Source organism: Mastigoproctus giganteus, chromosome 13 (genome assembly GCF_048544385.1).
Source record: "Mastigoproctus giganteus isolate SK-2022 chromosome 13, ASM4854438v1, whole genome shotgun sequence".
In the NCBI taxonomy this organism is placed as follows: domain Eukaryota; kingdom Metazoa; phylum Arthropoda; class Arachnida; order Uropygi; family Thelyphonidae; genus Mastigoproctus; species Mastigoproctus giganteus.
Window position 1 is genome coordinate 169,294,786 of NC_143587.1, and position 25,815 is coordinate 169,320,600.

At 37.4% G+C, this 25,815-nt stretch overlaps 1 protein-coding gene across 1 annotated transcript in view; it reads right to left on the reverse strand.

The window, feature by feature from the left end:
* Positions 1-25,815, reverse strand: part of LOC150076598 (uncharacterized) — a 461,481-nt gene that overhangs the window by 241,429 nt on the left and 194,237 nt on the right. Inside the window, exon 6 of the mRNA XM_090387387.1 lies at positions 9,385-9,445. Coding sequence (XP_090243513.1) covers positions 9,385-9,445 — 61 coding nt within the window. The remainder of the gene's footprint in view (positions 1-9,384; positions 9,446-25,815) is intronic.

The following is a 25,815-nucleotide window of genomic DNA, read 5'->3' on the forward strand; positions in this document are numbered from 1 at the left end:
GTCAGTTTGACTGAGGAAGGTTAACAAAAATAACCAAAAGCTTTTTGTATGTATCTAATCTAATATATGTATGTGTTTTTCCTATTACCAAACTTATCATAATTTATTCTGTCTCCGTTTCACTCTGTGTCCACAGTAATTCGATAATAATCTTCATTATTAGCAAACAATATCTAGTCATCTGCAAATCTTATCTTCTCCCTTCCTGCTCTTACACCACCTTTTGCTCTTCTTTGAACTCTTTCACTGGTGCTTCTGCATATAAATCATATAGTATGGGGGATATGGAACATCCTTGCCTCAAACCCCTACCAATAGGAAATTGCTGAATATTTTCAAGAAAATAGAACAGAGGAAGCATTCCAAAAAATTCTCAATTCAGGTATTATATGGCTACTATCGCTGGCATTGATGCTTCGTTTCCAGAAGTAAGCACTGTAAGGAAAAGTTTGAAAAGACATCATTTCAATTATGAACATAGAGGGAAAGCTATTCAGGATCCACAAATTAAATTTTTCTTTTTCATTAACTCAAAAGTTTAGAAATATGAAAGAACATGCAGAAATATTTAAAATATTTTGTAATATTTGTGAATTTAAAAAAAAAAAAAATGGTAATATAATGATTTCTTAAATATTTGCAAAGATTTACTTAATAAATTAAGTGACATTCATCATAATGAGTCTGATATTGATGGTTTAGCATTATTTCAAGAATTTAGAGTACTTCAAATTTATATAAAAGAAAAAAATATTGCATTTGAAGTGTTACAATATAATTTCAAAAACAATTTTACATATACTTTTTCAAATGTAGCAGCAGCATTAAAAATTTATGCAAATGAGGAAAACAAAGGGGTGCTCTTACCAAGAGAGCATTAGCATTAGTAAAGGCACATGATGCAAAAAGCAAGCATATACAGCAGCAGCCAAAAAAACAAATAATAAATAAAAACCTTCTCATTTTATCCACTTGCTCCAAATGTTTATCTAGTTCTGTCTTCAATTTATTTAAGCTATCAACTTCTACGACAGATGGAAGTTTGTTCAAGCAATCAACCACCCGCTGACTAAAGGCAAACTTTCACACATCTATCCTATAACTGTCTTTCCTCAATTTGAAATTACGCCTTCTCAGGCAATTATTCTGAGCAAGAGGAAGCATTGGGCATGCCCAAACCATTCAAGGCTTTATACGCCTGAATCAGATCAGGTGCCTATTCTCCAGACACTGTAATTTGCAAAACTTAAGCCTTTCTTTATAAGAGCAACCTTTTGTTTCATTCACTAATCTTGTTGCCCTTCTCTGTACTCGTTCCAGCAGCTCTACATCCTTCTTAAAATGACGCCTCCAGACCTGTATACAGTACTCAAGGTGTCGCCTGACCATTGCCTTATACAAGGGGATAATGACTTCCTTATCCCTGCTAGAAAAATTCCTGTATATCATTGACAAGACACCATGAGCTATGCTTGCACACCATCTGTACTGCTTAGAAAACTTCATATCTGACTGCACAATTACCCCCAGGTCCTTTTCATACTCTCTAACACTGTCAGTGTAGTACCAAAGAGTTCATACGTTGCTCTGGGGTTACTGTTTCCCATATGTAGTACTTTACATTTGTCAATGTTAAACTTCAGTTGCCACCTCTCAGTCCATCTGCTGAATGTTTCTAGATTCTCTTGAAGGAGCATACTGTCAATTCTATCATTAACAACCCTGCTATTCGTATCATCTGCAAACTTCCCTGATATACCATAACCAATATCATTAATACAGAAAACAACAATGGACCCAAAACTGAACCCCGAGGGACTCCACTAATAACGTTAGTCCACGGCAGTACCCATTGATTACCACACTGTCTTCTCCCACTCAACCATCTCTTTATCCATAGCAGCAAATTGCCTCCAATGCAGCAGTCTTCCATGTGCAACAGTATCAAAAGACTTTCTAAGATCCAAATATATGATATCAAAATTATTACCTGCATACAGTTCCTTTGTGACAACGTCATAGTATCCAATCAAATTGGACAGATACCATGCTGGACAGACCCATGCTGTGTCCGAGCTATAACTAAAGTCTTGTCTAGTTGATCCTGTAGTGCTTCTTTAACCAGTGCCTCCATTAAATTCCCTGGAACAGAAGTTAAACTATTAGGTCTGTAATTACTTGTGTCACATTTGATCCTCCTTTGTGAATTGGGGCCACATTTGCACATCTCCAGTCCATGGTTCCTCTCCTAAGTCCTAGAAAGCTCTCTTAATTATGGCTAAGGATTTGCGCTTACTTCCTTTGCTGGCTCCTTTAATATAACTGGATAGATCCCATCCACCACAGGTGCCTTTCTTATCTTTATCTTCAACAATTTCTTCTCCAATTTGGTCTTAGTTATTACAAAATCATCTAGTTCACTGCCAGACTTTAATCACTTCTAGCATTCCCCTCCTTGTTTAACACCTCATGTGTAAATGTAGATGCAAAATACTCATTTAGTTTGTTAGGTACTGAGTAGGATCATCAACAGTTGAATCATCTATATGAAGTGGACCAATCTGATTCATCCCTTTCCTTCTAGAGTTTACATAAGTAAAGAACTCTTTGCTGTTTATCTTTGCATCCTTGGCCAAAGATTTCTCATAATCTGCCTTTGCCTGCCTAACCTCCTTTGTGACTTGGTTACAGACTAGCTTATATCTATCATAGGCTTCTGTCACCTGTTAATTAAATTATATGTATCCCATGCATTTTTCTTCTCTGCCACATGTCTAATTAGTTCATCTGACATCCATTTAGGCCCCTAAACCTTGAACAATATTTCTTAGTATGAAAAGCTGTTGTTTGTTGTTGTTTTTGGTTTTAGGAGCATTAGCAACTAAGGCCATATTGCTCCGGGGATATGCGGTGGTCATTCCCTGACCTTTCCGCATCCTCCGTATTTGGTGGCGACAGGCTCGAACCCCAGTCTAATCAAGAAGCGTGTGCTACGCACTGCTGCTCCTTCCCACCTGGCTACGGAGGTACCTAGTATGAAAAGCCTAGTAGCTTCCAAGATTATTTGTTTCATGCTTTCCATTTTGAATTTGCTGTTGGTAACATCATCTGTTAGTCCCACCGCATAGAATTTAAATACTGTCTCAGACCACTGTAGTTACCTTTACAAAAGCAAAACCCTTCCCTTTACCCCTGATGGTAGTTACCTCTTTGAGTAAATCCCACTTCAGCACATTGTGATCGCTGCCACCTAGTGGTTCCTTTATCTGCAGATTCTTAATCCATGAAGGATCACTACTGATAATCAGATCAAGAGTATTAATCCCTCTAGTCGCCTCCCAAACATGCTGCTGTAGAAAACAATCATCCAATAAATTCACAAAAGCCTTGCTAGTGTGTAAGTGATGAACCCAATTAAAATTAAAATCCCCATTATAAGACACTGATTTACTGGCCCACTATTTTCCTGTACAGTTATTTATTATAATCATCAGAGTCATTAGGCCTATAACACACTCCTACTCTCCATTTTCATTTCCCAGTGCTTATGTCACACCAAACTGACTCGACAGTGCACTGTCCAGCCATATCGATTGGCTGTACTTCCTTGAATTTTGTGTTTCTTAACTAATAGCATAACACCTCCTCCCTTCCTATTTTGTCCATCCTTCCTGTACACATTGTACTACCCAAATTCCATTTCGGCATTCCTTATATCTGTGTGACACCACTTCTGTGATATCCCAACAATATCTGCATTTGATGTTTTGACCAACACCTCAAATTCATCAAATTTATTTACCAAACTCTTAGCATTGGTGTACACACAAGTATACATGCACCTGTTGCTATTCTTAGCTACCTTAACACAGCCCATGTATTTACTTGTTCCACATTGACTACCAGCAGTCTCTGAAATCCCCTGCATCTTGATTTCCAGGCTGCTGCTTATTCCTATAGAAACAGTGCAAGAATCACTTTCTCCTCTGCCAGCGGTTACTGTTAATCTATTAGTCCATGTATCCCCCTCCAAGCTAGCAGTTTTCCAACCCACCTAACACTGCCATGATAGCATCAGCAAATATTCTTGCAACCTTTCTATTTAAGTGTATCTCATCCCAATAAATGCAGTAAGAAAGGAAGGCTTAAATGCTAAAAATTGCAGCTTCTGGAGACTAGGCTCCTGTGCGGTGATCTGATTGAGGTGCATAAGGCCTTGAATGGGTTAAGCAGGCTCTGTGTTGATGAGATTCTTCCTCTTGCTCAGATTATACACTTGTGAGAGCATAAATTCAAATTGAGGAAAATCAGTTGTATGGGAATTTGTATTTAGGCAGCTAAATGTGGAACAAACTTCTTCAGAAAACTTTTCCAATTTCAGTTGGCTCAGGTGAATGGAGTTTTTCAAAATTAAAATTAATGAAAAATTATTTACGATTGACAATGTGTGAACAATGACTCTCTAATTTAGCAATAATTTCAATGGAAAGTGATCATTTGGAAAAGATAAACATAAATGAAATAATTAATAAATTCACATCTTTTAAAGCACAGCAACAGATTTGTATAATTTTTTAACATTATAATTTTCCTTTTATTTTACTATTGTGCTAGAGTATGATTACTATAATTTAGAATTTAAGTTAATTTTCAGAATTTCAGAATGATTTTGTTATATTTTGTTTGCTGTTTTGTTTTATTTTAGTAGCATTAGTAAAGGCACATGATGCAAGAAAGCAAGCTTAAATAGCATCAGCCAAAAAAAAAAAAAAAGAAAAAAAAGTCATTTCATCCACTCGCTCCAAATGTTTGTCTACTTCTGCCTTGAATCTATTTAAGCTCTATTTAAGCTATCAACTTCTACAACAACAGATGGAAGTTTGTTCCAGCAATAAACAGCCCGCTGGCTAAAAGTAAACTTCTGCATATCTATTGTACAACTGTCTTTCTGCAATTTGAATTTATGCCTTCTCAGAGGAAGAATCCCATCAGCATCAACGAGTACAGAGAAGGGCAACAAGATTAGTGAACAAAGAAAGGTTTAAGTTTTGCAAATTACAGTGTCTGGAGACTAGGCACCTGTGAGGTGATCTGATTGAGGTATATAAAGCCTTCAATGGTTTGAACATGCTTAATTAGCATTAGCATTAGTAGAGGCATATGATGCAAGAAAGCAAGCTTATTCAGCATCAGCCAAAAAAAACACACCACTCCCATTTCACCCCTCCATTCGCTCGAAATACCTGTCCAGTTGAGCCTTAAATTTGTTTAGGCTATCAACTTCAACAACGGTTGGTGGAACCGACTTCCATCACTTGTTGTTGAAGTTGATAGCCTAAACAAATTTAAGGCTCAACTGGACAGGTATTTCGAGTGAACGGAGGGGTGAAATGGGAGTGGTGTGTTTTTTTTTGGCTGATGCTGAATAAGCTTGCTTTCTTCATCATATGCCTCTACTAATGCTAATGCTAATTAAGCATGTTCAAACCATTGAAGGCTTTATATACCTCAATCAGATCACCTCACAGGTGCCTAGTCTCCAGACACTGTAATTTGCAAAACTTAAACCTTTCTTTGTTCACTAATCTTGTTGCCCTTCTCTGTACTCGTTTCAGCAGCTCTACATTCTTCTTAAAATGAGGCCTCCAGACCTGTATACATTACTCAAGGTGTGGCCTGACCATTGCTTTATATAAAGAGATAATCACTTCTTTATCCCTGCTAGAAAAATTCCTGTATATCATTGACAAGACATCATGAGCTATTCTTGCAGACCATCTGCACTGCTCAGAAAACTTCATATCTGCCTGCACAATTACCCCCCAGGTCTTTTTCATTCTCTACCATTGTCAGTGCAGTATCACATAGTTGATACATTACTCTGGGGTTACAGCTTCCCATATGCATTTGTTAAAGTTAAACTTCAGTTGCTGCCTCTCAGCCCAACTGCTCAACTTTTCTAGATCCTGTTCCAGCAGCATACTGTCATTAGTGTCATTAATAACCCTGTCGACCTTCGTATCGTGTGCAAACTTGGACATTAAGCCTGATATACCATCATCAATATCATTAATAAATACAGAAAACAGCAGTGGACAGCCATTTTAGGACTATTTGGTCCCCCTCACCAATGAGGAGGCCAAATTGTCCTAAAATGGCCGTCCTGGGGTTGGTACTCACTGAGAACAAGTAACAACAGTCATCTCTACTGGGGAAGGGTTACTTATTCGAGGTATAATGAGATAGGTAACTCATTGTGAAGGAATTCACAACGTGAGCGTTTTGTAACAATGTCACTGAACAACTTTGGTTGCTTTACCATTGGATAAATTCCATACAGGATAAATACCATGTATGGAATTTGTCCTATTGAATTAAACTATATGACAATGAACTTCTCATTTTTAGTGCTAAATCCTATATGTATCAAATTACATGCCACTTAACATCTCTTATATTGTGTAGTTGATTCGCAATTGGTTGTCAGCTGTTGCACCATTTTGGGTTACCTACCCACTCACTGTGAGGGGCCAAATAGCCCTGAAACTATCTGTGTGGTGGTACCCACTAAAAATAAGTAACGGTAGTCTTCTATACCAGAGAAGTATTATTTGTTTGAGATGTAGTGGGATGGGCAACTTGTGAAGGGGTTCACAAAGTGAGATGTTGTGCGGTGATGCCACTGCACAGCTTCGGTTGGTTTGCTGTATATATAAGCGATACTATTGCACTAACTTATATGACGACAAACTGTTCTCACAGTCTGAGGCTTTTTTTGCCCTAAATCCTATATGTATACATACTTTAAATAAATTAAAATGTCCATTTAAATTACAAAGTATTTCTAATTTAATTTAGATTACTTGTAACTATTACAAGATTTATTAAAGAGTTTCAGGACCGAATTTATAAAAAAAAATCTGAACGTTGAATAAGGAAAAGTAGATTTTTTTGTTTTGCATCTAGAATGTTTAGAATTTTCTTAAAGTAGGTAGAAAAAAGGTTGCATATACACAAAGCTTTATTTTTATCTATTGTTGATGTTAGTTATTTAGTACTGTCGTTTTTTGAACAGAGATCTACAAAATTTTGTTTTTGTTGAAAAAATTACCCATAAGAGATTACAGAGAAAATTGTTGAAGCATATGATGAAAAAATCATATCAAGTTGTAGAATATTTGATTGATACAAGTGCTTCAAAAATGATGCCAGGTTTAAGAGACCTTATACAATAAACTCTCACTTTACTGGACCAAAGTTTAACATACACTCATAAGCCAAAACATGATTACTTCTATCTCCATAAGTGGATGCATCCCACAACACCTAGGAGTGACATTACTGACCAGTGGAGTGCATATAGTGACAGCAGGGATAGTGCCTGTCAGTTTGTCAGTATGAAGCCCAACACTGGGAAAAAAGGGAAGGACCTAATGCAGTTTGAACAAGGAATAATTTGCAGCACTAGGAAGGCAGCATCTCAGCAACTACAGGCATTGTTGGTTCTTTACACAACTACTTCAAACGTCCTGGGACAGGGAGACAACCATAGGTTGACGGTCGAGGTAAGTGGCAGTTCACATATGCTGTCCAGGACAAAGAGCACACCATCTAGTGGATAGTGGATGTTCTTGTGAATAGGCCTACAACAGTAGGTGACTTATTCATGTGTCCATGTTGACCAACTGTCTTCGACACTTCTTGCGATAGATATGGAAGCACATCGTTCCTGAGCATTGGACAACTGGTAGGAGTCTGCCAGTCTGGTAAATTAAGGTTCCAGGACCATCATGCCAGTGAATGGGTGTTTATTTGACAGCAAGCAGGCAAACAGCTGCAAGCAGACTACACAATTGGATGAAAATAAGCTGGCATCACTAGGGGCACCCCTTATCCCCATTAAACGTATCCCCTTCAGAAAGGTTTCATTGTAACTGGATTTTATTTCATGATAATGCTCCTGCTTATCATGTAGTAATTATATCTGAACACCTTTTTAATTCTTTCAGGCACCTCCATAACCAGGTGGGCAGGAGCAGCAGTGCGTAGCACACAGGCTTTCTGATTAGACCAGGGTCATCCCCAAATACGGAGGATGTGGAAGGTTAGGGAATAACCACCACATATCCCCAGCCTGGATAAAGGGTAAGGGTTGGCAGCAGGAAGGGCTTCCGGCCATAAAAAAAAAAAAAAAAAAAAAATTCCATGCCAAAACAGTAAAAAAAAAAATGCTGACCTCATATATAATGAAAAAAAGGCGAGGACAAAAAAAAGAAAAAGAAAAAGAAAAGAAAAAAAACAGTGGACCGAACACTGAACCCTGGGGGACTCCACTAATAACATTAGTCCACGAAGAGCAGTTCCCATTGATTACCACTCTGTCTTCTCCCACTCAACCATCCCTTTATCTATAGCAGCAATTTACCTCCAATGCCACACTGCTCCAATTTGTGAAGCAGTCTTCCATGTGCAACAGTATCAGTATCAAAAGCCTTTCAAATATTCAAATATATGATATCAAAATTATTCTTTGCATCCAGTCCCTTTGTGACCACATCATAGTATGCAATCAAATTGGTCATGCAAGACTTCTCCTTAACAAATTCATGCTGTTTCCGAGCTATAACTGAAGTCTTGTCTAAATGATCCTGCAGTGCTTCTTTAACCAGTTCCTCGATTAATTTCCCTGGAACAGAAGTTAAACTAACAGGTCTGTAATTAATTATGTCCCCCTTTGATCCTCCTTTGTAAATTGGGGTCACATTTGCAAATTTCCAGTCCATGGGTAACTCCAGTCCAAGGAAGCTCTCATAATTATGGCTAAGGGTTTACTTACTGCCTCCTTTAATATAACTGGATAGATTCCATCCACCCCCAGGTGCCTTTCTTATGTTTATCTTCAACAATTTTTCCTCCACTTTGCTCTCAGTTATTACAAAATCATCTAGCTCACTGCCAGAATTTAATTCACCTCTGACATTCCCCTCCCCGAATAACTCCTCATGTGTGTGAATATAGATGCAAAATACTAATTTAGTTTGTTATGTGAGATATGTTGTAATTCTTTTCTTTTTCAATAAATTAATAATAATTATTTACATTTTATTTTAATTGAAATATTTTGGGGTGGGGAATTGGATTTTGCTTACTGGTGGCACATAAGGTCACAGCGTCCCTGGTTAGGGGCCTGAGTGCACTGAGCTACACTGGTTTCCAAACTTCATTTAATAGTACAACTCTAAGTTTACAACAACATTATTTAATAGTCACTGAAAGGGGGGTGGAAGTAATTATTTAAAAAAAAAAAAAAAAAAAAACAACTCTTTGCATTTCCTTAAAACATGAAAAACTTTCCATAAAATTATTAACTAAAAAATTACTTACATTGATTCATAAGTAATCCTGCTCTAGTTGAACAGCTTCCAAGATCTATAACAATTACTTCCTAAACAAAAATATACTTTTAAAAATCTGGTGGTTGAAGAAATGAAAATACACTAAGTGTGTTTAAATAAGAAAAGCTATTTATCAATATAAAAAAAAAAAAAGTTGCATATTATATATTGCTTAATCTGTTGGTTTTCTTACGAACTAACAAGCCAAGTTAGATTTGCACTAGTTTTTTGAGGTTTTAAGGGATAGACTGAATTTCAATTTCGCAAAAACTGAAACTTCCAAGTCTCTCAGAGGATGAGATAAAAGTTCTATTCTTATATTTTAAATGGTACAAGGTACTGCATATTATAAAAGCTATCATTATTTTTTTAAAAAGTTGCAGGGAAAAATATCAATGTTTCTCTCTGTGAGTGGCTAATTACAACCTCAAATAAAATGAATAAGAACTTATAATTAGGAAATGATGTTGTGTGGCAATTTTCCATAAAACTTTTTTCTTTAAATAACCTCATATACCACGTGGTTTTTTTGAAGTTAATGTATTTAGCCTTATGGACTAAATTGTACTACAGAATAAGGTAACATTTTGGGAACCTTTGTGGAACCCATCATCAGACCATACTTTGCTGTACTGTTAACAGCCTCCTGTCTTGCTGAATGAGCCTTAAATTTTTACAACTATCCAATGGAACACTTTTTTTTTTTTTTTAAATTGTATTAGGCAGTTCTGACCAACTTTTGGCAACCCAGCCATGTATTTACAATATCATACAGATGGCCATGTTCCATATATTTATTCTGTTTCAAGCCAGCATATAATCATACTGCCACAAGGATGAAATAGAGGCCAGTAAAAAAAAAAGATACTTCCTGTGATGCCCACGTCCTCATCACAAATGTAATCTCAGAGAGAAGATATCACTGGAATCACATTCTTGTAGATCCTGTTGCAGCAGCGTACTGTCATTAGTGTCATTAACAACCCTGCCGACCTTTGTATCGTGTGCAAACTTGAACATTCAGCCTGATATACTGATAATCACACACCTACAGAGGAGTGTAATTAGTCCGATATTAACCTCCAATACTGAGTTTAAATTCTAAGAAGCTTCTTGTGACGATTATGTCCACATCAGGAATGTAATACTCAAAGATCAGTTGAGACATTCTAGAATTTGTTATCGAGATAGGAGTGATGTAAGATCTCTATTCAATGCTCAAATGATTCAGCCTTGGTTTTTAAAAAGGGAATGTTTTTTTTCTATGGGAGGGAATGTTTTTTGCACACATCATCATGAGCTATTCCAAAAGTAGATTTTCAAATCTGGATACTTCACCTTTCATTCTCTGATTCTACCAGAGCAGCAGATTCCTCTAAACTTTCAATCTTCCAGAATGGAGAGTAGTAACTCTTAAGAATGCCAAACTGTTTAGCAATGTTGATCTTAGAACACAAGCCATTATCTCAGTGGCACAACCAGGATTTTTTGTCAACAGGTACATTCACAAAAAAAGGCACCAATTGCCTAGTGCTAAAAAAGCACCACAATGCCAGATTTCGGCGTAATGTACCTGCTGATTCCACCCTAACTATGCCACTGCATTATCTACAGAATAAAAACTAGCAATACTACCTGCATTGTAGATGTGATATTGAGTAGTAGTAGTAGTAGCATGTGATGCAAGAAAGCAAATGTATGAGCTTATGCAGCATCAGCCAAAAAAAAAAAAAAAAAAAAAAAATCACACCATTCCCTCCAAATGCCTGTCCAGTTTCTCCTTAAATTTATTCAACCTATCAACTTCCACAACGATAGATGGAAGTTTGTTCCAGCAATTAACCACCCGCTGGCTAAAGGCAAATTTCCGCACATCTATCTTTTCTGAATTTGAATTTATGCCCCCTTAGGTTAGTAATCTGAACAACTGGAAGGATCCCATCAGAATTCAGCTTGCTCAACCCATTCAAGGTCTTATACACCTCAATCAGATAACCGCGCAGGTGCCTAGTCTCCAGCCACTACAATTTGCAGAACTTAGGCCTCTCTTGGTAAGAGGATCCCTTCATTCCCCTCACCAATCTTGTTGGCCTTCTCTGTACATGCTCAAGTAAATCTACATCCTTCCTAAAATGAGGCCTCCAGACCTGTACGCAATACTCAAGGCGTGGCCTGACCATTGCCTTATACAGAAGGATAATCACCTCCTTTTCCCTGCTAGCAAAATTCCTATATATCATTGACAAAACCCCATGACCTGCCCTGGCAGCCTGTCTGCATTGCTCAGAAAACTTCATATCTGACTGCACAAATACTCCCAGGTCTTTTTCATTTTCTACCACTTAAGTGTAGTACCACACAGTTCGTACGTTTCTCTGGGGTTACTTCTACCCATATGCAGTACTTTGCATTTGTCAAGGTTAAACTTCAGTTGCCACTTCTTAGCCCATCTGCCCAAATTATCCAGATCCTGTTGCAGTAGCACACTGCCATTACTGTCATTAACAACCCCGCTAACCTTCGACATTAAGCCTGTTATACCTTCATCAATATCATTGATAAATATACAAAACAACAGTGGACCTAACACCGAACCCTGTGGGACTCCACTAATAACATTAGTCCAAGAAGAGCAGCACCCATTGATTACTACCCTCTGTCTTCTCGCACTTAACCATCCTTTTATCCATTGTAGCAACTTACCCTTAATACCATTCTGCTCCAATTTGTACAATAGTCTTCCATTCGCAACAGTGTCAAAAGCTTTTCTGAAATCCAAATATATGATATCAAAATTATTTTTTGCATCCAGTTCCTTTGTAACCACATCATAATAACCTATCAAATTTGTCAGACAAGACTTTCCCTTAACAAACCCATGCTGCTGTGTCTGAATTATTACTGCAGTCTTGTCTAGATGATCCTGCAATGCATCATTAACCAGCGATTCCATTATTTTACCCGGAACAGAAGTTAAACTAACTGGTCTGTAATTACTCGTGTCACCCTTCGATCCCCCATTGTGAATTGGGGATACATTTGCACTTCTCCAGTTTGTGGGAACCTCCCCTGAGTCCAAGGATGCTCTCATAATTATGGCTAAGGGTTTGCTTAGTTGCTTTGCCGCCTCCTTTAATATAACTGGATAGATCCCATCCACCCCAGGTGCTTTTCTTACGTTTAACTTCAACAATTTCTCTTCCACTTTGCTCTCAGTTATTACAAAATCATTAAGTATCTTGCTACAATTTGATAACCTTCTGCCATTTTCAAACCTTAATAATTCCTCACGTGTGAATGTAGATGCAAAATACTCATTCAGTTTGTTTGCTATCTGAGCAGGATCATCAACAGTTGAACCATCGATGTCAAGTGGACCAATCAGATTCATCCCCTTCCTTTTAGAGTTTATATAAGTAAAGAAATCCTTGCTGTTTTTCTTAGCATCTTTTGCCAAGGATTTCTCGGAATCTGCCTTCGCCTGCCGAACCTCCTTTGTGACCTGATTACAGATTAACTTATATCTGCCATAGGCTTCTGAGTCGATTGATAATTTCTATGCATCCCATGCATTTTTCTTCTCTGTTACGAGTCTCATTAGTTCATTTGACAACCATTTAGGCCTAAACCTTGAACAATATTTCTTAATAGGTATGAAACTTTTGGTAGCTTCCATGATTAATTCCTTGAATGCTTCCCACTTAGAATTTACTGTTGGTAACATCATCAGTTGATCCCACTGTACAGAATTTAAAAACTGTCAGAGACCACTGTACTTGCCTTTACGGAAGCAAAAACCCTTTCCTTTACCCCTGATGGTAATTAAATCTTTAAGTAAATCCCATGTCAGTACACTGTGATCACTGCCACCTAGTGGTTCTTTTATCTGCAAATTCCTAATACATGAATGATCACTGCTGATAACCAGATCAAGAGTATTACTTTCTCTGGTTGCCTCTCGAACATGCTGCTGCAGAAAACAATCATCCAATAAATCCACAAAAGTCTGACTAGTGTGTGAGTGCCCAACCCACAAGTTCCAGTCAATATCTGGGAAGTTAAAATCCCCCGTTATAAGACATTCCAATTTACTAGCCCACTATTTCTCTGTACAATTGTTCATTGTACTCATTCAAGTCATTAGGCCTATAACACACACCTACTCTAATTTTTGCTTTCGCAGTGCTTATGTCACACCAAACTGACTCAACAGTGCACTGTTCATCTATATCAACTGGATGCACTTCTTTTGATTTTATGTTTTTCGTTATTAACAGCATAACACCTCCTCCCTTCCTATCCTGTCTATCCTTTCTGTACACATTGTACTCCCCAAATTCCAGTTCGGCATTTCTTATATCTGTGTGACACGACGTCTCTGATATCCCAACAATATCCGCCTTTGATGTCTTGACCAACACTTCAAATTCATCAAATTTATTTACTATACTTCTAGCATTGGTATACATGCAAGCATACATGCTCCTACTCCTATTCTTAGTTACCCTAACACATCCCATATACCCACCTATTTCAGGATGACTGCCATCCGTCCCTGAAACCCCCAACACCCCACGCTCCAGGTCGCTACTTATTCTAATAGAAGTTGTGCAAGAATCACCTTCACCTCTGCCTACGGCTACTGTTAAACTATTAGTCCTTGTATCCCCCCAAGCTATCAGTTTTCCGACCCACCTAACACTGCCTCGATAGCATCAGCAAATATTCTTGCACCCTTTCTATTTAAGTGTATCCCATCCCTGCAGAAGCAGTCTCTCCTGTTAACAAGTACAGTCCAGGCTGAAAAAAATATATATGTTCTGTATAATGAAGAATTTCTACCTGAAAGTAATTTCATTATGGCAACAAATGATTTCTCAAGGTTAGCCGACAAGTTCATTGTCAGCTTCAATAAATTAGAATTTTTCATTCATAATAAAAATAGGAAAAACCAAGATAGGGCAGTGGAAATTTTTGGGTCTTTATAGAGAATTCATTGGTCTTTCAAGATTGTTATAAAGAAAGGAAAATACCATTAAGCTTAACAACCAGTACCTACCATGTGGTCAATATAACATACTGAGATATTAAAAAGAGGGTCATTATAAAGGTATGAGTGTATTTAAATTAAATAATATTTAACTTAAAACTTATGAAAACTCAGTTAGCCATGTGCTATACATTATGCCATGTGCTAAGAGTAAACGTGTGATCAGAGTTATTAGGATATGTTGAGTTTTAGATTCATTTTAATTTTAAACAAGTGTATATATGTATAATGGAATAGTGTGCAGAAGCTATTCTGATCCATTTTAATCATGGTTAGTAATACATCTGCATTCAACCTTTCTTTCAATACATCACTAAACCCTCTTCTTCTTAAACAGACTGCATATGGCAGTCGCCTTGAGTTCATTCTTGTGGCAATAGAACAAAAGTTTCAACTGCTATAAGAAAATATGCTTTTGTCTCAGAAATTCCCAATAGAAAATCGGCTGGTTGCCAAACAAAGATGCGATATTGAGTTTGTATGTTCTGCATAATGAAGAATTTCTAGCTGAAATTTCATTATGCCAACAAATGATTTCTCGATTGCCTTTTTTTTTTTTTTTTTTTTTTTTTGAATAAGTAATACAGTATACTCTCGATTTTCCTGGATGAATGGAAAAAAACTAATCCAAGATAATCCCTCTATGTTACCAGGCAGTACTAGGTGGTAGATGACTCTTATCAACTGGCGCAATACCACCACTTTGCTTATTGGAGGCTTGAAGTGGCAGAATCGATGTTTAGTCTCTAGAGCTTAAGTTCTGGTCAACCCTTCCCCATCTCTTCCATCATGCAGTATGATTGATAACTTTTGAGGTTATGATAAACATCATGGCGAGATCCATTATTCCTTACCTCTCGAGGGTGCAGATCTAAAATGGTGTTCGCAGGCCGGCCGCTAGTTAGTACACCAAACTGAACCTATTGGTAACTCTCTAGGATGCTTCCGGATAAGCTAATGTATAATCTTGCTACCTCTACTCTGCCAGATAGTGACTGGAGAGAGTCCGAGTAGTCTATATGCGGGGGAGCATTGTCGAGGCCACGTTATGTCAAGGATCTGGGTGTATTCTTACAATGTGTACACCATTTCCAAAAATTTCATTACTTCATACAGCATGTCCCATGTCCCATCCACCTTTTCTTACTATTGAATACACCATGAATTGTCAAATTAATAGAGAAAGCTTATCTGTGAAAAGATCTAAACCTCCCAAACACTTCCTAATTCATTTCACAAATATACGTGGTCTCAATTCTAATCTCAACAATGTCCATTTCCACTTGCAGTCTGCAAAACCCCATGTACTTTTTCTGACAGAATCTCAGTTATCGGTTAATTCAACTATTGCTCAACTCAGATGCCCAAATTATTCGCTGTATGATTCCTTACGCCTCAAAGGTGGTACTTGTGTATATGTCCATTCTGATATTCCCTGTCAAAGACTTGGTAATTTGGAATCTCCTCTCTTCGATTTTCTCTGGCTTAAAATCTCTCTACCTTATTGTGTCAAATCCATCTGTTGTCTCTACCATTCTCCCAACTCCACTAATCACTTGGAGCTCTTTGACTTCCTCTCTTTGCAACTCGACTTTCTCCAGTCTAACTTTCCCAACAGTGAGGTAATTTTCCTTGGCAATTTTAATGTTTACAACTCCAGCAGGCTTCTGTTTTCTATTCACATCGACCCAGCTGAGGCTTTTGCAATTACTAATGATGTTGCACAGATTGTTCATTTACCTACAAGAATACTGGACAACCTAATCGTACAGCCAACATGCTTGATCTTTTTCCCAGAAACAACCCTTTTAAGTGCACGGTCGAAGTGAGAGGTCCTTTAGGCACTTCTGATCACAACTTGGTGATTGTCTCTTCTCCAATGAAGCTTTTATCTCATGGCTATTCCCAATCTCATGTTGTTTGGCATTACAAGAATGCAAAATGGGGTGACCTGCGAGATTTCTTTTCTTCTTATCCTTGGTTGGATTACTGTTTCAAAACTTCTGATATCAACGTTTGCTCTGATCATGTCAGTGAAATTATTCTTGTAGAAATGGAATCCTTTATCCCACACTCCACTTTAAAATCTCGTCCTTTTTCTAACCCTTGGTTTTCCAAATAATGTGCTAAGGCTGTTCAAGAGAAGAATGTTGCATATCATAATTGGCTTGTTCCTAATTCTTCAGTGTCATTTTCTGCCTACACCAAAGCTCGCAACAATTATAAAGCAGTTATTAATCAGTCTAAACTAGAGTTTGAACAGGCTAAGAGTAGAAAACTTGCTTCTTGCTCTAATGGTAGCCGAGGATTCTGGTCTCTTGCCAAAACTATTGGCCGCAACTTTTGCCCATCTCTGCTCCCACCTCTGTCCAAACCAGATGGTTCTGTTGTCACTTCAGCCAAGGATAAAGCTGACCTGCTATCATCCCATTTTTCTTCCAACTTGGTAAAAACACCTCCCACAATTCCCAGCACGCTCCATTCAATGCCGCCTGTGGACTTCGATCAAAAGTATGTCAGAAGGATTTTGACGAATCTTGATGCTAAGAAAGCTCCAGGTTCCGATGGATTTCTCCACTTGTTCTCAAAACCTGTGATCCTGAACTTACTCCTGTTCTTTGCGGCCTTTTTTCACTTTCTTATTCCAAAGGTGTTTTTCCTTCTACTTGGAAATTTGCTAATATCCAGTCAGTTCCTAAAAAGGATGACAAATCCCTCCCATCCTATTATTGTCCCATTGCAATTACTTCTACTCTTTCTAAAGTAATGAAGAAATCAATTAATCACCAACTCTTAAACTACCTAGAAACCTTCCGTCTGATCAATGATCGCCAGTATGGATTCCATCAGTGTCGATCCACTGGTGATATTCTGGCTTATGTTACCCGTTTATGGACTAATTCAATGGAAAAGTTCAGTGAAACACATGTAGTTGCTCTTGACATCTCAAAGGCTTTTGATTGTGTTTGGTATAAAAGTCTTCCAAACAAGCTTCCATCTTATGGTTTGCCAATATTTTTTGTAATTGGTTATCCAGTTTTCTCTCTGATCACTCACCGAGGGTGATGGCAGATGGCTCTCTGCCTTCTAACTTCTCCACTAATTCTGGTGTCCCCCAAGGTTCAGTTCTTTCCCCCACCCTTTTCCTCTTGCATATTAATTACCTTCTTTCATTGACTGGAAATCCTATGCACAGTTTTGTCGACGATAGAACATTGCATTCCACTTTCCATTTTGAGAAACCTTGCATCACTGTGTACAAATCGCAAATCCGCCCTGCCATAGAATATTGTTCCCACAACTGGGGTGGTGCCCCCAAAACTTCTCTCAGGCTTTTTGATTCCTTTCAGAAGAGGGCAGTTAGGTTAATTAATGATTCATCTCTAACAGTCTCTCTCCACTCACTGTGTCATAGACGTACTGTTTTTGCTGCATGCCTCTTCTACAGATATTTCCATGGGCACTGTTCTTCTGAATTGGCTTCTCTAATTCCTGCTCTCCCTCTCTCTTTCTTTCAAAACAATCCGAACACGTGCCGCCACCAGCCAACATCCATTTACTGTCCAACTTCAAACTCACAGAACCAACTTTTCATCTTCCTCATTTATTCCTTCAACTGCTATTTTCTGTAACAACCTTCCTTCATAAGCAATTCCTGAAAATTAGTCTACAGAAGTTCAAGTCAACAAATGTCAACAAATATCTTCTTAACCTCCCACCCAAGCACGGTACTAAGTACTATAGGTTCTAATAACTCTCGTGTTTGCAGTTTACATAAAAAAAAAAAAATCCTGCTTGTCGAAATTCCTGGATTTTCTTCTAACACCCTTTCTTCGACAAGAGGTGTTATGCTTCTGGGCCTACCTGCTCGTACTCCATGTGTTAAGCAACTATGTTCTCTAAGGCATTGATGTACCCTGATGAATGTGCACCTGTTTGGCTGCCTTCACTGGGGAAATGCTTCTTGGTACAAATGTGCAGCCTCGAGTGCACTGCCGTTGGCTTTACCATAGATGAAGTGCATGTCCTCATACTCTTCGTTGCTGTAATCTCTTTCCATGTTGACTATCCTTTGACAAGTACTAGTATGCCTTCTACGTCTCAGAGCATTGAGAAAGGGGAAAGGAAGAGAATGAGAATAACATAGAATAACCTAACCTAAACAAACATGTCAGTGGTGGATCCCAACTCTGTACAGTTCACCTTGTCAGTGGTGCATCCCAACTAGAAATGTGCAATATCTCGGAAACGATTCACTTAAGGACCCATGTTTACTAGGCTTTTTTTGCATATTGTAGTCTGTACAGTTCACTTTTAAATTACTGACCATCACTTTTGAAACAACCTGTATGTATATATATATATATATATATATATATATATATAGGTTGTTTAGCATATATAGCATATATTGATCATCACAGATACAGAGAACCTCTTGTCGTTTTTTGCGTTCATTCTGGGTGGTTGGCCCCAGTTGAAGTCATCTAGATTGTCGGTAAAAAGCGATAATAAATTTTTTTTTTTTGTGTTTTCTTAGGTCCCTGATGGTATTATTATTGGATTGATTTGCTTATTCTAATGGTTTTTTATATTCTCCTTAATATTCTATAGACATTATAGGTGTATTGCATGATTGCTTGCAACTGCATTGACTTATTAGTTACAGTTATTGTCGTTTTAACTTTCTTTCTTTGCTTTTTTATCAATAATTATATATATATATATATATATATATATACAGTTGGTCGTCGACTTACGACCGACTTCCGTTCTGACTGACAGGTCGTAAGTCGATCTGGTCGTATGTCGGCCATATATTTATTAACAGTATTTTTTAACCTTTCTAATCTTTTTATCATCTTTATGATTTATTTTTATAATCTTTTATTTTTCATTTTAAATACAGTAATGATTTTATCTTTTACTTAGCAATACTGAATATACCTTCGTTTCTACGCCTAGGCTATCTCTCTCTCTCTATGAGGTTAAATTCAAACGTTCTCTACATTTTAATTGGTTTATTATTCATACTGTTTATAAAAAAACAAAACTACAATCTATAATTATATTGTACATAATGTACTGTAAACACAAAAATACAATCTAAAATTAATGTAAAAATTAATACAAATGAAATTTACAAAATCAATTTTCAATCTTTGCTTGTGCTGGGTTGTGCATCGTCAGGGCCATGTTCTTGGGTTGAGGTAGGAGATGTTTATTTATAGAGACATTATGCAAAGAAAATCTTTTTTTAAAAACGCTTAAACCACCCAGTACTAGCCTGAAAATCTTCTGTGTAATCGTCTCCGGCGCGGGATTTTAAACTGAAACAAACTTCTAGCCTTTGCTTGCACTGTGTGAAGGCTCATGGGTGTATTTTTTTGTATTAAATCTTCCATCCACATAAACAACAATTTCTCCATTTCATGGATGGGTTCCTGTCGTTGTTTGGTTAAAATTGTAGACTTAATAAGTGCAGAACCTTTCACAGCTTCCCGAATTCTTTCTTTGTCCTTAAGTACCGTCAATACCGTGGAATGTGATAACTTCAAGTCACATGCTATCGTATTCACTTTCTTTCCGCCTTCATACTGCTGGATAATTTTCATTTTACACTCTAAATCAATAGTTTTCCTTGACTTTTTAGCTGGTGTATATGTAGATGAAGTCATTTTCCTTTTACTAAATATTTTATGCGTATTTCAGTAGAATTTTAATTAATACACCACACGCAACAGATACTTGAAAGCGACTGGGTGTATGTGAGAGAGAGTGACTGGGTGTATGTGCCTGGTGCTGTCTTCAGGCCTCCCGTCATCGATGTGCCTCCTCACCTGGGTTGTGGGTGTCACCAGTAGTGATTTCCTGATTTATTATTAATTAATTAATTTATTATTATTTTTTTTGTGGTCGTAAGTGCGGCCGGTCGTAAGTCGCATAGGTCGTAAGTCGACGATCAAGTGTATATATATATATATATTAAAAAAAGAAAGAAAACCCAACTGAAATTTGTCTATATTATGGGAAATGATGAATTTCATTTCAGAATGTACAATGTATATTAGAAGGATGGAAGGAATAGGAGAATGCTTCTGATACAAAAGTTGCCTGAATGTGAATCAGTGACAGTGAATAGCTGTCACTGATTATTTTTGTTATTTGGTTTTTTTTTAGGAGCATTTGGTGTTGACAGGCTCGAACCCTGGTCTCATCAAGAACTGTATGCTACGCACTGCTGCTCCTTCCCACCTGGCTACGGAAGCACCTGTCACTGATTCAAAACAATTTCTGGAGCGCATATAGTGTGAGATGGTTGGTGGAAAAAGAAAGCTGAGAGTAGCTGAAATGGGGAAAGCAAGTCTGTCTGTCTTGTTATAGACTAACTTATCACCCAATGATTGGAAATAATGGATGAAAATTCAACCTTTGGTGCTAGTTTTTTAAATTAACTTTACTTTTATGGATAATGAAATCACTGATCTCAGGAGTAATTTCCTTGGATTCGAGAAGTAATGATGTCATGTAAATAAATTAATTAATTAGTTAAAAAAAGACCAAGAATCAGATGGACAATACAGAATATAGAAATATAACATCCTTAATAACATTGGTCTCTATCATGTCTTGCCATGTCATTCTTGGTCTTCCCCTTAATTTTAAATCAAACATTCTTTTTTGGTAAACGCCTCTCGTCCATCCTCTTGACATCTTTGGCAAAGGATGCTAAGAAAAACAGAAAGGATTTCTTTACTTATATAAACTCTAAAAGGAAGGGGATGAATCTGAGTGGTCCACTTGACATCGATGGTTCGACTGTTGATGATCCTGCTCAGATAGCAAACAAACTGAATTAGTATTTTGCATCCACATTCACACATGAGGAATTATTAAGGTTTGAAAATTGCGAAAGGTTATCAAATTGTAGAAGGGTACTTAATGATTTTGTAATAACTGAGAGCAAAGTGGAGGAGAAATTGTTGAAGTTAAACATAAGAAAAGCACCTGGGATGGATGGGATCTGTCCAGTTATATTAAAGGAGGCAGCAAAGCGACTAAGCAAACCCTTAGCCATAATTATGAGCGCATCCTTGGACCCAGGGGAGGCTCTCACGGACTGGAGATGTGCAAATGTATCCCCAATTCACAAAGGGGGATCGAAAGGTGACACGGGTAATTACAGACCAGTTAGTTTTACTTCTGTTGCGGGTAAAATAATGGAGTCACTGGTTAAATATGCATTGCAGGATCATCTAGACAAGACCGCAGCAATAATTCAGACACAGCATGGGTTTGTTAAGGGAAAGTCTTGTGTGACAAATTTGATAAGATATTATGATGTGGTTACAAAGGAACTGGATGCAAAAAATAAATTTGATAATATATATTTGGATCTCAGGAAAGCTTTTGACACTGTTGCACATGGAAAACTATTGTAAAAATTGGAGCAGAATGGTATTAAGGGTAAGTTGCTACAATGGATAAAAGGATGGTTAATTGGGAGAAGACAGAGGGTGGTAATCAATGGGTGCTGCTCTTCATGGACTAATGTTATTAGTGGAGTCCCTCAGGGTTCGGTGTTGGGTCCACTGTTGTTTTGTATATTTATCAATGATATTGATGAAGGTATATCAGGCTTAATGTCGAAGTTTGCAGATGACACGAAGGTTGGCAGGGTTGTTAATGACAGTAATGGCAGTGTGCTACTGCAACAGGATCTAGATAATTTGGGCAGATGGGCTAAGAAGTGGCAACTGAAGTTTAACCTTGACAAATGCAAAGTACTGCATATGGGTAGAAGTAACCCCAGAGAAACGTACCAACTGTGTGGTACTACACTTAAGGTGGTAGAAAATGAAAAAGACCTAGGAGTAATTGTGCAATCAGATATGAAGTTTTCTGAGCAATGCAGACAGGCTGCCAGGGCAGGTCATGGGGTTTTGTCAATGATATATACGAATTTTGCTAGCAGGGAAAAGGAGGTGATTGTCCCTCTGTATAAGGCAATGGTCAGGCCACGCTTTGAGTACTGCGTACAGGTCTGGAGGCTTCATTTTAGGAAGGATGTAGATTTGCTTAAGTGTGTACAGAGAAGGGCAACAAGATTGGTGAGGGGAATGAAGGGTTCCTCTTACCAAGAGAAGCTTAAGTTCTGCACATTGCAGTGGCTGGAGACTAGACACCTGCGCGGTGATCTGATTGAGGTATATAAGGCCTTGAATGGCTTGAGCATGCTGAATTCTGATGGGATCCTTCCACCTGTTTAGATTACGAACCTAAGGGGGCATAAATTCAAATTAAGAAAAGACAGATGTAGAATAGATGTGCGGAAATTTGCCTTTAGCCAGCGGGTGGTTAATTGCTGGAGCAAACTTCCATCTGTCGTTGTGGAAGTTGATAGGTTGAATAAATATAAGGAGGAACTGGACAGGCAATTTGGGGGGAATGGTGTGATTTTTTTTTTTTTTTTTTGGCTGATGCTGCATAAGCTCATAAACTTGCTTTCTTGCATCACATGCACTACTACTACATGTCCAAACCATTTCAAATGGGACCTTTCAATCCTATTTTGGAGTTTTTCCAACTTGAATTCTCTTCCTAATTACATCATTCCTGATTTTGTCGCGTCTTGTCTTTCCGGCTATGCTCCTCACAAATCTCATCACAAATCAGAAAGCAAGTGTATGAGCATAAGCTCATACACTTGCTTTCTTGCATCACATGCCACTACTACTACATGTCCAAACCATTTCAAATGGGACCTTTAAATCCTATTTTGGAGTTTTTCCAACTTGAATTCTCTTCCTAATCACATCATTCCTGATTTTGTCGCGTCTTGTCTTTCCGGCTATGCTCCTCACAAATCTCATTTCTAACCCCCCCCCCCCCCACGAATTCTGCTTTCATCTTTTTTCCTCCCAAGTTTCAGATGCATATGTCAGGATTGGTATGTAATAGGCCTTCTTACACTTCAGTGGTATGTTCCTGTTCCAGATCAGATCTCTTGTCTGCTTATAAAAATTCCCACCCGCTGGTATCTTTCTACTTATTTCTTCGTCTATCACTCCCGTCTTTGTAATGTGCTTCCTAGATACTTGAAGTTGTTAACCATTTCTAGCTCTTTCCCTTCCATTGTAATGTATGCGTCAAGCTCACCACTCCTCTTTAGAACCATTACTTCACTCTTCTCCTGACCGAAAACCAGTCCAAATTCATTGGTCATACTTCCTAAGTGCAACTTGCCATTGCACTTGGGAAATATGTTCCCTGCTCTTTCCACATATGCAGAGGTCATTTGCAAAGAGCATGACTTTCATCTGGTCCTGTCCAAGTTGTTCTACCACCCTACATTGCACATCATCCATGACAGCTATGAATAGTAGTGGTGACAGGGTACCTCCTTGCCTTGATCCTGATGTTATTTTGAAGTCTTATGAGTAAAGAGACTAAAAGACAAAGTATTAAAGGTTATCATTCATTTTACATTCTAACACAATGCTGTTATGGACTTACAATTTAAACATCCATTCTGAAATAGTCATGTGGATGCAGAAGTTCCAATTGTGCATTAACTGAGTGAAGAAGGAATCACAGCCTCTGTGAACAGTGGAAAGACACTCAACAAAGAGATGGCCAGTGACACAGGGAGTGACTCAGAATATAATGTTGATGACTCGTGTAAGGAAAAAGCATTAAAAATTAACAAAGTACTTGAAAACATGTACTAAAAAATGCTGTTATCAGTTCCAGAAAACTAAATTACACGCCTATTTCAGAACAGATGCATAAAATATGTCCATAACCGCATTGTGTATCAGTAGAATGTAGAGGGAATGATATAACCTTTAATACTTATGTTTTTTAGTCTGTATACTCATACATAAAGTATTTATTTACTAAATAAAGTGCATTTAGATTAAAAAAAAGTGGGAGAAAAAATGGTAAATTTTTTTTTTGCCATAATGCGCTTCACTTATAATGCAGACAGTAAAGTTATAGTCTGACACCCACATTATATCGAGGTTGCATGTATTAATCAATCTAAATTAGATTTTGAACCAGGTGAAGAGTAGAAAACTTGCTTCTTGTCCAAATAGTATGTCAAGTATTAAGGTTTTTTGCCAAAGCAATACAGTATAACATGGATAAGAAATTCCTGCATGAGAAGTTTTCCCTGTAATACATTTGGTTTCTAAATTCCAATTTAAACTCTATATATTGTAATGTATTATTTTCCCACATAAGAAGCTTCCCAGGTAAAAAAGCTCTCCCTACACAAAAAATGCACAGTGTATTATTAAAATGATGTTTTCCCCTTAATGTTTTTTAAATATAGAAATTCTATATTTTTATATTAAAAAAATATTAAACAATATAAACATTTTGATATAATGGAAGTGACATATTGCAACTGTTTTCATTGATATCCATAAGTGGATAGCACTGACCATGTGAAGTGCAGTGAAGCATTTGTCGTTAAGTTCTGATGGTTCTGAATTTCTTAGTGGATTGTTACACTAATTTTTATGATTATGTTGATGTAGACAATGAACGATGTTACTGCATGTGAATTGCAAAGTTTGTTTGTTATTTGGTTTTTAGGAGCATTAGAAACTAAGGCCATATTGCTCCGGGATATGCAGTGGTCATTCCCTGACCTTTCCGCATCCTCCATATTTGGTGGTGACGGGCTTGAACCCCAGTCTAATCAAGAAGCGTGTGCTACGCACTGCTGCTCCTTCCCACCTGGCTATGGAGGCGCCTGAATTGCAAAGTATTGAAGATATTTGCAATGAAGATCAAACATGACTGATAGTGAGTCTGAGCATGTTGTACCAACATTCTGTGATGCAATGATTGGCTTCTTCACTGCAGCTTCATACAGAATAAATAAATTTTATTTATTCTGTATGAAGCTCTCATCAAAAAATATTTGAAGCACTCTTTTCTGAATATCTACTTGAAAATATTATAAACACTTTTTTAGTTATTTTTTTATACTACTTGCAATTATTGTAATTGATTTTTATTATTCTCATTACATCCTTTTTATAATTTTGAAATCTTATTAAATCATGACTAATAAGACAGGCAAAGGCAGATTATGAGAAATCTTTGGCAAAGGATGCAAAAAAAATAAAATAAAAAAATAAAAACAGCAAAGAGTTCTTTACTTATGTAAACTCTAGAAGGAGATGAATCAGATTGGTCCACTTAACGTAGATGGTTCGACTACTGATGATCCTGTTCAAGTAGCTGATAAACTGAATGAGTATTTTGCATCTACATTCACATAAGGATTCAAGGAGGGGAATGCCAGACATTTATCAAACTCTAACAGGGAGATAAAAGTGATTTTGTAATAAC